The 16,574-nt window shown below is 42.3% G+C and overlaps 2 protein-coding genes across 2 annotated transcripts in view; both read left to right on the plus strand.

The window, feature by feature from the left end:
• The window catches only part of RABGAP1 (RAB GTPase activating protein 1), a 253,113-nt gene that overhangs the window by 109,904 nt on the left and 126,635 nt on the right, over window positions 1–16,574 (plus strand). The gene's annotated exons all lie outside the window — the stretch shown is intronic.
• GPR21 (G protein-coupled receptor 21) lies at window positions 11,690–14,246 on the plus strand. The gene is made up of 2 exons (XM_063431200.1): window positions 11,690–11,757; window positions 12,462–14,246. Exon 2 carries the CDS (start codon window positions 12,730–12,732, stop codon window positions 13,783–13,785), a length of 1,056 nt encoding a protein of 351 aa, XP_063287270.1. The 5' UTR covers window positions 11,690–11,757; window positions 12,462–12,729; the 3' UTR covers window positions 13,786–14,246.

Here is a 16,574-nt window from a genome sequence, read left to right on the forward strand (position 1 = left end):
GAGGTATTCAGGAGGATAAATAAAAAGTTAAAATTCCTTTCATTTAAATTATTTACCTCATTGGAATGGCAGACTTAGTTCAATGTAATAGTTGCTATGCATTTGTTTCGTGTTCCACTTTTTGGAGGTTTGGTTGTTGTCTAATCTGTAGACAGTTCTCTATCTTGCGGCAGGAGATTGTATTTTTGAAGTCTGAGATTTGTAAATTATCTGGTAAACAAACTCAGGCTGGAACTGCTGCAAAGCCACTGCCGCAGAGACATACTAGGAATGGCAGATGGATTACTGTAGGATCTGGTAGACTTAGAGTTGTGGATAAAAGGCATATTGCACAGTCTGTTGCTCTACATAATTCATTTTCTGCACTTTCAGAGTGTAATGGTGTCATGGAGACAGGCACTGAGGCTAGTGGTGTTGTGCAGAGAGGCACGGAGGCTAGTGGTGTTGTGCAGGGAAGCACGGAGGCTAGTGGTGTTGTGCAGAGAGGCACGGAGGCTAGTGGTGTTGTGCAGAGAGGCATTGAGGCTAGTGGTGTTGTGCAGAGAGGCATTGAGGCTAGTGGTGTTGTGGAGAGAGGCATTGAGGCTAGTGGTGTTGTGCAGAGAGGCACTGAGGCTAGTGGTGTTGTTGAGAGAAGCATTGAGGCTAGTGGTGTTGTGGAGAGAGGCATTGAGGCTAGTGGTGTTGTGGAGAGAGGCACTGAGGCTAGTGGTGTTGTGCAGAGAGGCTTGAAGACTATGGTGAGGCCTAATAGAAAGCAGTTGTTGTTGGGGGATTCCATCATAAGAGGTGTGGAGATGGACAATGGTGGTCTTGTGAGGTGTCTTCCTGGAGCTACTGCTCACAGAGACAGGAGACGTATATGTAATATTGTTAAGCAAGCAAAGCAGGAAGGGGAATTGGATGTACTTGATCATTTAGGGACAAATGACTTGGCTTGCAATGAGGTTTCAGAGGTTAAGGAAGTTTTTAGTGTTTTTGCCAAAGATATACGGCAGGTTGCTTCCACACTGTCATTCTCTGAAGTTCTGCCTGTGCATAACACTCAGAATGACAGGCTGATGCGTATTAGGGACTTTAACTTGTGGCTTGGTGAATGGTGTCGGGAGCAAGGATTTGGCTTTATTGCTCATGGTAGCTCTGTTTGGAATGGAAATAAACTGTATAAAAAAGATGGTTTGCATCTTTCTCAAAAGGGAACAAATGTTCTCAGTGAGCAGTTCAGAGGTTTTGCTAGGATGTTTTTAAACTAGGAGGGGGGCAAAAGGGTGATAAAACATCAATCCAATTGTCCCCCAAAACAAGGACAGAAGGTGCCTGTAGCAAGTTTTAAAACATGATAAGCTTAGAGTCATGTCTACAAATGCTCGCAGTTTAGGGAATAAGATCCATGAACTTGTGGCAATAATGGCAACTGATAGTGTAGATTTAGTCGCTGTTACTGAGACATGGTATAATGAGAAAAATGACTGGGACATAACAATACCAGGGTACTCTTTTATATAGAAAAGACAGGGAAAGCAAGAAAGGGGGAGGGGTGGCCCTGTATGTGAAGGATAGCATGAAATCTAGCCTAATAAAGGTTAGTGAGGCGAACATAGAGTCCGTTTGGGTTACGTTAGAATTTGGTAATCACACAGTAACTCGTGTAGGTGTGATTTATAGGCCCCCAGGACAAATTGAAGAGTTAGATAATCTACTAGTTGAGGAAATAGCTAAAATGACAATGAAGGGGAAGTTATCATCATGGGTGACTTTAATCTTCCTGATGTGAATTGGAAAACAAAAATAGCTACTTGTGCCAGGAGCACACATATTCTAAACTCCCTACTGGGATTGTCTCTAAAACAAGTCGTTGAGGAGCCAACTCGTAAAGAGGCCATACTAGATTTAGTTTTAACAAATGGAGATTTGGTATCAGATATTACTGTAGGTGAAAGTTTAGGATCCAGTGATCATCAGTCAGTGTGGTTTAATATAAGAACAGTGACTGAGTCACACCACACAAAAACAAAAGTTTTAGACTTTAGAAAAACAGACTTATCTAAAATTAGAATATGTGTAAAGGAGTCATTATCAGACTGGAGCAATTTAAATGGAGTCCAAAAGAAATGGGATTATTTAAAAGTTGCACTACTGAACGCAACAGAAAATTGCATTAGGCTTGTCAGTAAAAGCAAAAAATTCAAGAAACCACTGTGGTACTCCGCAGATGTGGCCAAAATAGTAAAAAACTAAAAGTTAGCATTTAGTAATTATAAAAAAAAACAGAGTGAGGAAGACAGAATGACCTATAAGATTAGGCAGAAAGAGGCTAAGCAAGTTATAAGAGCTTCCAAATCACACACAGAAGAGAAAATAGCACAGTCAGTAAAAAAGGGGGACAAAACTTTTTTTAGATACATAAATGAGAAAAGTAAAGTAAAACAATGATTAGTTAGATTAAAAACAAAAGAAGGAAGGTATGTAGATGAGGATAAAGGTCTAGCTGACTGCCTCAATGAATATTTTTGTTCGGTATTTACAGATGAAAATGAAGGAAAGGGACCTCAGTTAAGAAAAAGGATAAATGAGTCCTTTATTACACGTGAATTTACAGAGGGAGAGGTTCTATTTCAACTGTCAAAAGTAAAGACAAATAGGTCGATGGGACCTGATGGAATACACCCAAAGCTATTAAAAGAGCTTAGTGGTGTACTAGCAAAACCATTAACAGATTTATTTAACCAATCATTGTTAACAGGAGTAGTCCCAGAAGATTGAAAGTTAGCGAATGTTGTGCCCATTCACAAGAAAGGTAATAGGGAGGAGTCGGGCAACTATAGGCCAGTAAGCCTTACTTCAATAGTGGGGAAAGTGATGGAAACCATGTTAAAGGATAGGATTGTTGAACATCTAAAAACACATGGATTTCAAGATCAGAGACAACATGGGTTTACTTCAGGGAGATCATGCCAAACTAATCTTAGCCTAGATTTCAGTAAGGCTTTTGACACTGTTGCACATAGAAGGCTTATCAATAAACTACAATCTTTGAGTTTGGATTCCAATATTGTTGAATGGGTAAGGCATTGGCTGAGTGACAGGCAACAGAGGGTTGTAGTCAATGGAGTATATTCGAAGCTTGGGCTTGTCACCAGTGGGGTACCTCAGGGATCTGTACTTGGACCCATTCTCTTTAAAGGGACACTATAGTCACCTGAACAACTTTAGCTTAATGAAGCAGTTTTGGTGTATAGAACATGCCCCTGCAGCCTCACTGCTCAATCCTCTGCCATTTAGGAGTTAAATCCCTTTGTTTATGAACCCTAGTCACACCTCCCTGCATGTGACTTGCACAGCCTTCCATAAACACTTCCTGTAAAGAGAGCCCTATTTAGGCTTTCTTTATTGCAAGTTCTGTTTAATTAAGATTTTCTTATCCCCTGCTATGTTAATGGCTTGCTAGACCCTGAAAGAGCCTCCTCTATGAGATTTAAAGTTCAATTTAGAGATTGAGATACAATCATTGAAGGTAAATTACATCTGTTTGAAAGTGAAACCAGTTTTTTTTTCATGCAGGCTCTATCAATCATAGCCAGGGGAGGTGTGGCTAGGGCTGCATAAACAGAAACAAAGTGATTTAACTCCTAAATGACAGTGAATTGAGCAGTGAAATTGCAGGGGAATGATCTATACACTAAAACTGCTTTATTTAGCTAAAGTAATTTAGGTGACAATAGTGTTCCTTTAATATTTTTATTAGTGTTATTGCAGAAGGTCTTGATGGTAAGATGTGTCTTTTTGCGGATGATACTAAGATATGTAACAGGGTTGATGTTCCAGGAGGGATAAGCCAAATGACAAATGATTTAGGTAAACTAGAAAAATGGTCAGATTTGTGGCAACTGACATTTAATGTGGATAAGTGCAAGATAATCTTGGACGTAAAAACCCAAGGGCAGAGTACAGAATATTTGATAGACTCCTAACCTCAACATCTGAGGAAAGGGATTTAGGGGTGATTATTTCTGATGACTTAAAGGTAGGCAGACAATGTAATAGAGCAGCAGGAAATGCTAGCAGAATGCTTGGTTGTATAGGGAGAGGTATTAGCAGTAGAAAGAGGGAAGTGCTCATGCCATTGTACAGAATACTGGTGAGACCTCACTTGGAGTACTGTACACAGTACTGGAGACCATATCTTCTGAAGGATATTGATACCTTAGAGAGAGTTCAAAGAAGGGCTACTAAACTGGTTCATGGATTGCAGGATAAAACTTACCAGGAAAGGTTAAAGGATCTTAACATGTATAGCTTGGAGGAAAGACGAGACAGGGATATGATAGAACATTTAAATACATAAAGGGAATCAACACAGTAAAGGTGGAGACTGTAAAAGACGAAAAACTACCACAACAAGAGGACATAGTCTTAAATTAGAGGGGCAAAGGTTTAAAAATAATACCAGGAAGTATTACTTTACTGAGAGGGTAGTGGATGCATGGAATAGCCTTCCATCTGAAGTGGTAGAGGTTAACACAGTAAAGGAGTTTAAGCATGCGTGGGATAGGCATAAGGCGGGGGACTAATAAAAGTAATTAGAAAACTGGGCAGACTAGATGGGCCGAATGGTTCTTATCTGCCGTCACATTCTATGTTTCTATGTTTCTATCTGTGTCTAAGCTTGTGTCTTGGAAGACTGAAGTCTGGATAGGGGAACTCAACCTCTACACCTTGCTACTGTCCGTCAGGAGAAGGATAATAATGTCCCTGTGTGTAACAAAAAAGGAGGATATGCATGCATGTGCAATTATATAAGTGACCTGGCATTCAGTCCAGTAAATCTAGTACAAGTGCAGTGCGTCCTCGGTATAATGGCCACCCAGGAAAGTTTTTAGGGGACCATGAGATTACTTTCTTGTTTAAATAGCTGGTATAAAGTCCCTCTTTGGTAAGATCTCGTTCCGCTGGTGACGTCTCTTGGAGCTTCAGGTGTTGTTCCTCTGGGGCGGCGGGAGCGGTGGGCTCTGTCTAGAATAATCTGGTTGTCGCTTGCCTCTCCTAGAATCAAATTAAAAAGCTCAGTGAGTGTGGCCACTACATCTTCTCCCTGGGACTCTGGTAGGCCCTGGATTCGTAGGTTATTCTTGCGGCCCCTGTTATCCAAGTCGTCTATATGGTGCTGTATGGAGGACACGTAGTGTGATTGGGATTCAATTGTCATAAACAGGTTAGTTATCTGAGCCTGTAGGTCGTCTCGTTCTTCCTCAAGGTCTGTGACTCTGAGACTCACTTGGTTAATGTCAGAGCCCATCACCTCCATTTTTTTTTCAGGTCTGCTTTAGATGGCAGATTCCTTAGCATTTCCCTGATATCTGCCTCAGGACCAGTGTCTGCCGATCTATGTGAATCCTCAGAATGTGATGGACTGGGCGGCGAGTTGTCAGCATGGTGTTCCGGGTCTGCCATCTTGGGATCCGTGGCCTCCGATTTGCGGTTGGAGTTATCCTTGAAATATCGAGGGAGTTTTCCCTGGTTGCCCATGATCTCTGTAGATCTCCGATTAGGGAGGATTGGTGCCCGGGTCTTTAGGAGCAGAGCTAGTGTGCGTCCATTAAGCTCCGCAGCTAGCCACGCTCCCCCCCCCCCCTTTGTATCTTTTATCTGTCTCTTCTGGAGGAGTGTGTTATTCATTTATTCAAGAAGGTAGTGTTGCCCCTTAAAGACACAGAAGCCCTCTTGTTTAGAGACCGTTTTCAAAAAGTCTCTTACAAATATGGTTGTTTATTACTCACCATCAGTTTGAGCACATGAGGGTGCAGTAATCTTCCTGCAGTTGCCCTCTTCTCCCTTGTCTTCTCCTCTTTTTTGTGCTATCATGGCGGCTCAGTCTCAGGCACCTAGTGATAAACCTCAAGATAGATTGTTCATTCCGTTGCCTCCTTTCTTTCTAGCAACGGAATGAACAATCTATCTTGAGGTTTATCACTAGGTGCCTGAGACTGAGCCGCCATGTTAGCACAAGGAGGGAGGGGCGGGGCCTGACAGCCAAGATGGCCGGACGTGCTCCGTGTGAGCTCGCGCACCTGAGGGCTCAAAAACAAGAATCCTGCAGAATTTAACCAAGCCAATAGCCCATGGTGCCAAGAGAACGATACTGGACCACACCAGGATCAAAACCGTACCAAACACGCACCGCCACGACACACAAGCACACGATCCAGCCACGTGGCCTACACTGAGGCGGAACCTGAAGCCTGGGAGATGCGTCCGATCGCCCGGCACAGGACCCGCTTATATGCAAGAAACGTACGGAGCCCTGCTATCACCCCTATGGACCCGCGGAGGATATCCCGGTCCTCGTGGGGGACGAATACCCCCAAAGCAAGTCATGATCAAGCACTATCACCGACGGGAAAACGAGGCTATCAAGGCCCACACAAGAAGGCGCCACAAGCACAACCCGCGACTAAACGCCTCCTGGTTAAACCACCTGACTGTACGATGGAGTTCTACGACCGGCTCTGCACCGGCCTGTGGACCAAGCTCCGCACCAAGAGATGGCTCTACAAACAGGCGATAAAAGAAGCGGCGGCATGGATTCGCCCAGCCACCCGGTGCCAATTGAGCGGAGACCCGCCCCGAGCCCCTAGAGAGGCCCTCAGACGGAGGAGAGGTGAAAGACCAGGATGGCAAGAGACGAAGACATACCTGCTGGGCACTAATACTAGCCCTCCTACTCGCCAGCCAGCACGGGACTCTAAAGTATGACCGACTCACTCACAGATCAGCGGCACGCAAAGCTCTCGGAGTACACCCCCGCATCTAGAGACCCACGCCGACAGCAAAGAAAACAATCGGCAGTTAGAGCAGGTACACACAGGGATCCGAACCGGGCGGAGAGCCTACCTGAGAGATGGAATCCCATCAAGCCACCTACCCTGCCACCGTACCAAACCCACATGCCAAATCATTCAAGCCGGCATTGGCTGACTGAGGTGGACTGACCCAGGGGTAGACTGTGTCCCTACAGGACTAAACGTAGTGACATTGCAAGAATCCACCACACAGTCTATGCCAAAGTGCGGTAAACAGTAGCACCTGGGTCTGCAGCTATAAGGACTCTCACCGCCACAGTTGCGTTTAACACATAAGAACAGCATTGTAATTCCCTGGTGCTCTGTCTTGACTAACAGCTGTCTTATGTCAGCAGTCTTTTATATGCATTGCCAGTTGTTTAGAGAGGGAAAGGCACTTTAGTATCATTATTAACTCAAAATGCATGTGTATTAGCCTGCTCATCCACAACCCATTTATTTACATGTCCTATCTTAAATGCATCCATCTTTGCTCTCCCTCCCCGAATCTTAATAACTAGCTTGGGCAGCGCCGACTAGGCAACAGCTCAGATAGCCTTGAACTAGCTAATCTCATAACGACATACCTGATACAGTAGAATTAACCCAACATAATGTGTCAACCTATACTAACTACTGGAGTTAATTTAAAGCGCCTGAACTAAGCTTGCAATTCTCCATCTATAAAAACATAAGCGCAATGTTTTAGATACTATAGTTATGTTAATATGTGAATTTAATCTTCTCACACCAGCTGTTATGGCGGTGCAGATTAGCATGTCCACTACGAGCACGAAAAATAAAGAATTATATAAAAAAAGTTAAGCAGACATAGCTAGGAGATAATCTCTTGTATTCTACTACTTAATCCCATATCTAGAGGACCATCCATACATTGACTGTAGTTGCCATAATCTCGATCTAGAGAGATCTTTAAAAAAAGCATGTTTATAATCCTGTTATACCTACTTAAAAAATAAATAAAAAAAATTGTGCATCTTAATCGTAATGCCTGCTTGCATGTAAACTATGTATCCTAACTCTCTTGTTAATTGCTATTGGGGCATGACAACTGTATGTTCTTATCTGCACTACAAAAATAAAGAATAAAAAAAAAAGAAAGAAAGGAGGTGCTAATAGTGTTCCACGATAATGTGACAGCTGGACATCCAGGTATTAATAAAACAGTTTCCGCTGTCTCTAGATCATTTTGGTGGCCTTCTAGAAAATACATCAGAGGATATGTGGAGGCTTGTACTGTTTGTGCGGTTTCTAAGGTTCTTCATAAATTACCATGTGGGTTATTACAACCACTTCCTATACCCAGTGTCCCATGGTCTCATTTGTCTATGGACTTCATTATGGAACTCCCGATTTCTAAAGGCTATATCACCATCCTAATGGTGGTTGATCACTTTTCTAAAATGGCACACTTTGTTGGTTCATATATTTATACGTGAAATTGTCAGATTACATGGTATTCCGCACAATATTGTGTTACGATTTTGGAGAGCATTTAACAAACAGTTGGGTATTGAATTATCATTTTCGTCTTCATACCATCCTCAAACTAATGGTGTGGCTGAGAGGGCTAACCAGTCGTTGGAAATATATTTGCAATGTTTTATTAAAGGCACTCAGGAAAACTGGTCTGACTTACTACCTTGGGACAAATTTGCCAGGAATAATGCTACCCATGACTCATCTGGACATTTTTTGTCGTCATCCTGCTGTTCTTCCTGCGGTGTTCTCCGGCACTGCTATACTTGCTCTGGATGAGCATCTCACATGTATACGTGAGACTTGGACTAAGGTCCACACGGCTCTTGAAACTGCTGCTGCTTGTTATTATTGCCTTACGTTTCCCCTAGATGGTTATTCGAGAGTGCGTTCCTGATCATGTTTTTCTGGTTTTTGACTTTGGCTTTGTTTTGACTACCCTTATTTCTGGTACCCTTGACTTTTGGCTTTTCCTTATCGCTGTTTTGGCTTTTTCTGTATCCCTGACCTCGGCTAGTTTTTTTACTATTCTGCGGTACCTTAAGTCAAGCCATTCTAAGGTCGGGTAAGATGTTACCCTTAGTTCTAGGGTGTGATACTATTCTGCGTGCTGGATCAATATAATCCTAACACCTATATAGCAAATCATCCTATAATTATTGCTCCTCCACACCTACACTGATGGTCAACAGGTATGATGTATGTGTACAGTGGCGATCTGTGCTTTTCTCAGCATAGACAGCTACATCAGTATATGAAGGGCCTTTGATGGAAGATGCAGGCATATAACTTCATACCTCATAGCTTCTTTATGGTTATATATTATTTTGGCAGAGCTGCCATATTACAGCTGAGTATGTCTGCCAAGTTTGGTTCCAGCTGCTATCAGGGACCCTGGAGCACTTCAGAGCCAGTGCGTAAGCTTGACTGGGATCGCTGAGGGATTCTCCCACCCTGGACCAGGCTACTGTGATTTATAGCTCTGGAGTGCAGTGTAGTGCAGTACTGTAATCATAGCTCTTTCCCCAAATACAGGACAACACTAGGTGAAGGTTAAAAACAACAACAACCTTTATTGAAAATAGCACACCTATTTACACCCCACAGCCTAATTTACATATAATAGGGTTACAGTCAACCAATAGCAGTATGGATTTGGGGTAGCAACCAATCACACTACAAAGCTTACAACAAGAGTGAATGTAGCCCTGTAATTATTAAGAAGGATGGGGATAGGCAATAGCAAGGGATGAGAAACACATGGGGGGGGGGGGGGGGGGAGAGAGGGGGGTTAAAGGAGTGGCAGGGCAGCCACTTGGAACTGGAAGTGTCCCTGGAACAATGTTGTTGGCAATGTTGGGTGAACAATAAGACAGGAAAAGGTGGGAGGGGGAAAGGCACATACAACCTGGGCAATCAGGACATTCCATTTAATACATAGGACCAAATCCTATGGGGAAACATATAGGCACTCATAACACAATATATAAAAAAAAAACAGACAAAGGGTCTTTGGGCATGGGGATTCTGTCACTTACAGAAACAGCAGCCCCTTTTAGGGTCTCATCGGACCAGGTACATATTCTGTGGGCAGGACGTAAGCCTTTACATCTCTTCAGGTGGCTGTGCCACGGGAGCTTTTGTCACAGTTATGGATCATCTGTCATTTGAACTAATATATGTGTGCACTAGAGAAATAAAATGTTTGTTTAGAGACAATAACAACTTCAGATGTGCAAGGACTCTCCCTTTAACAATTAAAACAGTGAGTGCTGTTTAACATAGTTGATATCAAATATCTCAAAGAGGTGAATCTGAATGTGGCAGGTTTCTGTCAGACTTGCCTTCTTGTGGTACTCCCCATAACCAGGTCCATGGCTTCATCCCAATCTTATCCTTGTCACAGCTTGAGCATGCTGTATCGTTCTGTGCTCCAGATGGCATTAGCAGGCCAGTCCTGTCCACAAATGGCGCTATATTGTTTCACGTGCCCAACTGAATGCAATAAATAGCAGAGGCAGGTGGCGCAGATATAATGCAGAAAGAAGCATATTTTGGTTTCCTTATCGAAGACCACTGCAGGTGGTGTAATGACGCTTAGACATACCTCTGCCTAGTAAGAACTGTATTGTTAAGCTAATTTATTCCTGAACAGTTTTCTGACTCTTTCTGACATTGCCTTTGGATTTTTGTTGTCTTTTTATCCGGTATTCTTGCAGTTTCCTGCTCTGCTCAGCCCCTCCATACCAAACACTGACAGATAAACATTAACCAAAAAGCAATCTTGGGATTTTAAACAAATATTTTCTTCCTTTATTGTCTTGTCTATGAAGTGTTAGAGTTTTTTTCTTGAAAATATTTAACTTAATAAAAATCCACTGGTGACTGTCCTGTAATAATAACCTGGGTTTTGTTTTTCTTATGTACACATCATTTGCTAGTTACTATTTTTATTCAAAATGTGCACCTATTATACTTGAGGTTTCATAAGGAAAATTTCATTTTGAGTGTTAAACACAACTTGCTTTTTCAGATTTTGATTTGCTATTGAGTATTGTTGTCTTAAGTGAGCTTTTCCTATAGTGATATTTATTCTCAAATCTTTGGCCCTCTTGGCTCATCTCTGCTTGTAACGTTTCCCCAACAGTAGCTTGTTATGTAAGCTTGTCAAATTAGGTAAGAACTTCCTCACTGTTATAAGAGAACACATCAAAGCAGGGTTGAGTGGCATCTGACTCTGTACTGATATCTTCAAAGGTCAGTGTGTAAAATAATATTGATGTTGCTCACATTTTGCTAGTGACTTGATGCACCACATATACTTCTAACATGGCGTCTACTACTTATGTTATATAACATATTGGGCAATACTAAGCTAAATTGATGGGGTTCAACGGCAAATATTGCTTAAAAGGTAGTACCAATGTTATCTTTACTGTGTGCTGCACTTCATGTCTGCACTGCATTTGCTGTTTTGTATGTGTGCCAAGGTAGAATATTTGTTAGAAAGCCAAAATAATATTAAATATGTTCAAAATAACGTGAGCAGTGTTTAAGGAATAAACATACAGTTTATGTATCTTTGTGCTTAAAATAATTTGTTTTTGGGTACCTGATGCTGTTAGTGTTTCCTGCACTTGGTTTGTCATGTCATTTTGCTGCATTTCTGGTGGTAATATGGGAGTTGAAAACTGAAATCAAGCTGCAAATGGGTTTTCCTGAGCCTGCAGTCTTCTGCCTGGGTGCTGTAGTACAGTCTGGGATCCTGGCTGATCTTGGCAGAGCACATGAGGGAGGAGGAAAAGAGGGAGTGCAGAGTACCTCAGTCACAAAGGCATTTTCTCCATTCTGCAGCAAAGTGAACTGCAGAACTGCTGCAGGACTCCTGAAATACCCCGTGATTTAAACCAACGATGAGGTAAATAGTATGTGTAATGGTTTAAGTCTGATTGAGTTAAACCATATTTTCACTATAATTTTCTTGGATGAAAATTATGTTAGGTAATTTTAATTAGAGCCCAGCTTGTTAATGTACTTTTTACTGATATTACTATATTGAATTAACTAATCTGAATGTAGACTATAAACAGGGACATATGATAGGATTGCAACTGGTGCTGTGCTGCAGTTATCCTTTAAAGAACCATTTTTGCAGATAGCATGTGAATTGCAGAACCAGGTGCCCTTTATTCTGTGTCCTAGAAAAAAAAAAGCTGCAGTAGATGTGAGAGCAAAAGGCTTTGGTAGCAAGAGCGCAGGCTGCAGTAGATGAGAGAGGGGGATTTGCAGTTAATTGAAATAACCAGAATTGCAGTGACTGAGCAAGTACAGGATAATGTTTTTCAGTGGAACAATGCAATGCAGTTTAAGATAAGTCTTTGCTGTAAACCAGTACATCATTTAAGGCATTTACTGACAAGAGAATAAAGGCTTTTTTATTTAAAATATGCAGTTTGTTTGACCATTTCCTGTAGTGGGGGAGATTATAGGACTGCTAACTGTTAAAAGTTTGGTGGTGTTATCTATAATTTTAAGTTCATTGCTACTGGCTGAATCTATAACTGCACATATACACAACTGGGAAGGATATTGTACAAATACTGTTACATTCTCTCATCTCAGTTGCTCAGGTGTCTAAGAGTGGAAGCATAATGGATTGGAAATGCCTTGGATAGAGCACAGAGAAACAAGCCTTTCTGATGATTGCAGACTTTTTTCTTAAGCTCGTTTTCAGAGCTTTTTCTCCTCTCATTTTAAGATGGCAGGAACTTGGTTAATTTTTGTTCTTTTACAAAGTTAAAGGGATCTATCAGTACAGACACATCTACCTTCTCTTCTAAGGGGGAGGGTGAAGATGCAGGTATGATCCCGAAGTCTCTGCGCTATCAAGATGAACACTACCTTTGACGAAATAAATAACAGCAGCGAACCTTTTTGCCTTTTGGGTGTTGGATCACATAAAGACATCCCTGTATGCGTATTGGAAGTAGGAATTATCATCTTTTTGACTGTGTTGATTATATTTGGAAACCTGATTGTGATCTTTGTCTTCCACTGTGCACCTCTTCTCAACCATCACACTACCAGCTACTTCATACAGACAATGGCCTATGCTGATTTACTTGTTGGAGTCAGTTGCTTGGTACCTTCTTTTTCTCTTCTGCACTATCCTGCCCTAATACCAGAATCCATTGTGTGTAAACTGTTTGGCTACGTGGTGTCTGTCCTAAAGAGTGTTTCCATGACCTCTTTAGCCTGTATCAGCATAGATCGCTACATTGCAATCACCAAGCCTCTAACATACAACACCTTGGTTACCGCATGCCGACTGCGCTTCTGCATTTTGATCCTTTGGATTTATTCATCTGCAGTGTTCCTACCCTCCTTCTTAGGCTGGGGGAAGCCTGGTTATCATGGAGATGTCTTTAAATCCTGTGCAGAGTCATGGCACACCAACCCTTATTTCACTTCTTTTATTGTGGTCATGTTGTATGCACCTGCGGCTACCACTGTTTGTTTTACCTACTTCAATATCTTTCGGATCTGCCAGCAACATAACAAGGAAATAAATGATAGACGTGTACGCTTCAGCACCACAGAAAGTGAATCCACAGACGGACAACCCAGCCCAGAGAAGCGATACGCCACTGTGCTTTTCCGCATCACCAGTGTATTCTACATTCTTTGGTTGCCATATATAATTTACTTTCTTCTAGAGAGCTCTAAGGTCTATGCTAACCAGACTGCCTCCTTCCTTACCACATGGTTAGCAATAAGCAACAGCTTCTGTAACTGTGTCATCTACAGTATGTCAAATAGTGTTTTTCAGAAGGGCCTGAAACGTCTCTCTGGTGCTGTATGTTCTTCGTGTTCCAGGCAAGGGGATAGTCGAGAAGTCCCTGGTATTGTAAGCAAAAGGCCCACAGATGGCTGCAATACAACTTAGTATGTCATCCTGGGTATTGGTCGTCGAACAAAAAAAAACAACAACAATACACATTGATTTGTCATCAATCCTATGGTTTGTCCATCATGTAGCTGCAGTATTTTGAGAAACTATGTTACTGGTGGATCTTTTAGATTCTGTTATAAGCTTCCAATGTATCAAGGTATTTTTGTTGACTCTGTAACAGAGGATTTATTGCTACATTCAGATATATACTTGTTGGAAAATTTACTGACTTGTGCTCTGTGTACTGTATCTCTGATATTTTTTAAAACATCATAATTTAAGGAGCCAAATATTTGGATTTTGTCTTAAGATGGACTATCTGTTAGCATAATCAATTGTGTACATGATGATACCACACTTAACTTGATGCGTGCCATGGGTGCTTTTAGAACAAAAACAAACTTCCTATTTTGTTTAGAAATAGATCATGTATGTCTTTTTTTTTTTTTAATATTCGCAACTTTTATTTTGTTATACATGTAGTTGATTTAGTGCCAACAAAACTGAATGCTGTATTTTTCTAAGTTAAAAAAATAATATATATATATATATATATAATTGTTGATATTTAAAATGTTGAAGATCACTGGAATATTTTTAATGTCGTTTAAGGGCTTTGTGATGTCCATTATAAAAATTAAATGAAGCGTGCTTTCTACAAATCTATTGAGTGCCTACCACTTGCTTTTAAATAGAGTAAAATGTAAATAGAAGAAAATCGTACTTTTGTATAATTATTAGACTTGAAGCTTTGTTTCAGAACAAACTGCATTTCAACCGAAATCAGGCTGATTGGATAATTGGAAGAATTTCTGATTTCCGAACAGCCATCTAGCAGAAACTAGGGTGATCCCAAGCATGCTTATTTTAAATTGTGATTCCTTGTGCTGCTCCTTGCACCAGAGAATAAGGGGATGGAATAGAAAAGAGGCTGTGCCTCCTTCCCATTTTTTGGGGGGGAGAGGGGCAGTGATAAGGAGTATAGTGTCTCATGACATAGAAGAGGTCATGTGTGCTGGACCTCCTGCCCAGTTGAGGTAGCAAAAAAGATGTTTCATAGGGTATAGCCTCTAAATGATTTTATTCACAGATCAAGTAAATAACTAATAAAGTGTGGTGGGGGGGACCAATAACTTAACTATACTTTAAAGCAGGGGTTCCTAATTAATGTTTCCAGTGGAACCATTTGACATAGTGTATCAACAATCGTGAACTACCACCCCCCAAAAAACAAAACCACATTTTTTTTTGTATGTGTCTGTGTATCAAGGTGTGTGTATCTGTGTTTGTATGTGCCAGTGTTTGTATCTGTGTGTGTGTGTATGTATCTGACACACATACACACACGCTGGCACATAGTGGCATAAAGATAAACACACCGTGACACATCGTGTGTGTGTGTGTGTGTGTGTATATGTATGTATCTGTGTGTCAAGGTGTGTGTATCACTGTGTATCTGTGTTTGTATGTGCCGGTGTGTGTCTGTATGTATCTGACACACAGTGACGTTTTAGCCGCGAGGCAAACAAGGCATTGTCCAGGGGGCGGCAAAAAAAGCTGCCCCCAAATGCCCAAGGCAAATGTCTTGTTAGCCTTGCGGCTAACAGACATGCCGGCAGGCTGCTGGGCAGTCGGGCGGCGCTGGCGAGGGAGCACTTCCTCTGAGCTGTCTGCTCAGCTCCCTCGCTCGCCGCAGAGTGAGGCTGGGAGCCGGAATATGACGTCATATTCCAGCTCCGCCTCCCAGCCTCACTCTGCGGCGCGCGAGGGAACTGAGCAGACAGCTCAGAGGAAGTGCTCCCTCGCCAGCCGCCCGCCAGCGCCGCCCGACCGCCCAGCAGCCACTGGACCACCACCAGGGAGAAAGATGACCCCCCCCCCCCCCACACATACACGTACTGATAGATACACACACACTGGCACATACACACACTGACAGATACACTGACACACACAGGCACTGACACACATATATGCACACACAGTGACGCATACACACCTTGATACACAGACACACACACACATAGGCACAAACACATATGTTTAACTTACCTTTTTTCTTCCTTCAGTGCTGCTGGCTGAGGATGGTTTGCCAGGTCGGCAGCTGCTCACTCCCCGAAGTGCTCACCCTCCCTCCAGCTGCTGCGCTCTGTCTGGGAGGAAGTGCCGTCACTTCCTCCCAGCATCCCATACAACAGGGGTCCGGCCCCGCCTTACCCTGTTTAGCGATACCCATCAGGTGGCTCTAAATGCTTTAGCCACCTGACGGGCAAATCGCCGCGGAACCCTAGGGAAACACTACTTTAAAGCATTATTCTTCTACCCACTCTGACTTCAACTATATCTGCGTGGGAGTAGGATAAATTCTGGGTAATTGATACTAGTGTAAGACTAGCTTAAAGGGAAGCAGTCATGCCTTACCTGACCCTTTGCTCTATCATCTCAATCTCATTAAAGAGGTGGATGAACACCCATGTCCAGACCACATGCGCTCCTCCTTCGTTCACGACACTTCCCCAAGCAGAACATACCCCTTCATGAAGTAGACACACTGTCTTTGTTGCTATTGTGCTGGCATCTGAGTGTAGTGCTGTCATGTAATTAAATTCCTATACGCCCTAGCCAGTTCTAGCAGTTCCAATTAGAGAGTTGCTATAGCAACCACAGCGCATGCGCGGTCGTTGCTGTGGGTGGAGAGCAGAGGGACTTTCTGGAGGTCTCTTCTGCTTTTCCAGTCTTTTAATTACTCTGCATTCAGTGTCTGCTGAAGAATTGAGAGAAAG

This window comes from Pelobates fuscus, chromosome 9 (assembly GCF_036172605.1).
Source record: "Pelobates fuscus isolate aPelFus1 chromosome 9, aPelFus1.pri, whole genome shotgun sequence".
Lineage (NCBI taxonomy): Eukaryota > Metazoa > Chordata > Amphibia > Anura > Pelobatidae > Pelobates > Pelobates fuscus.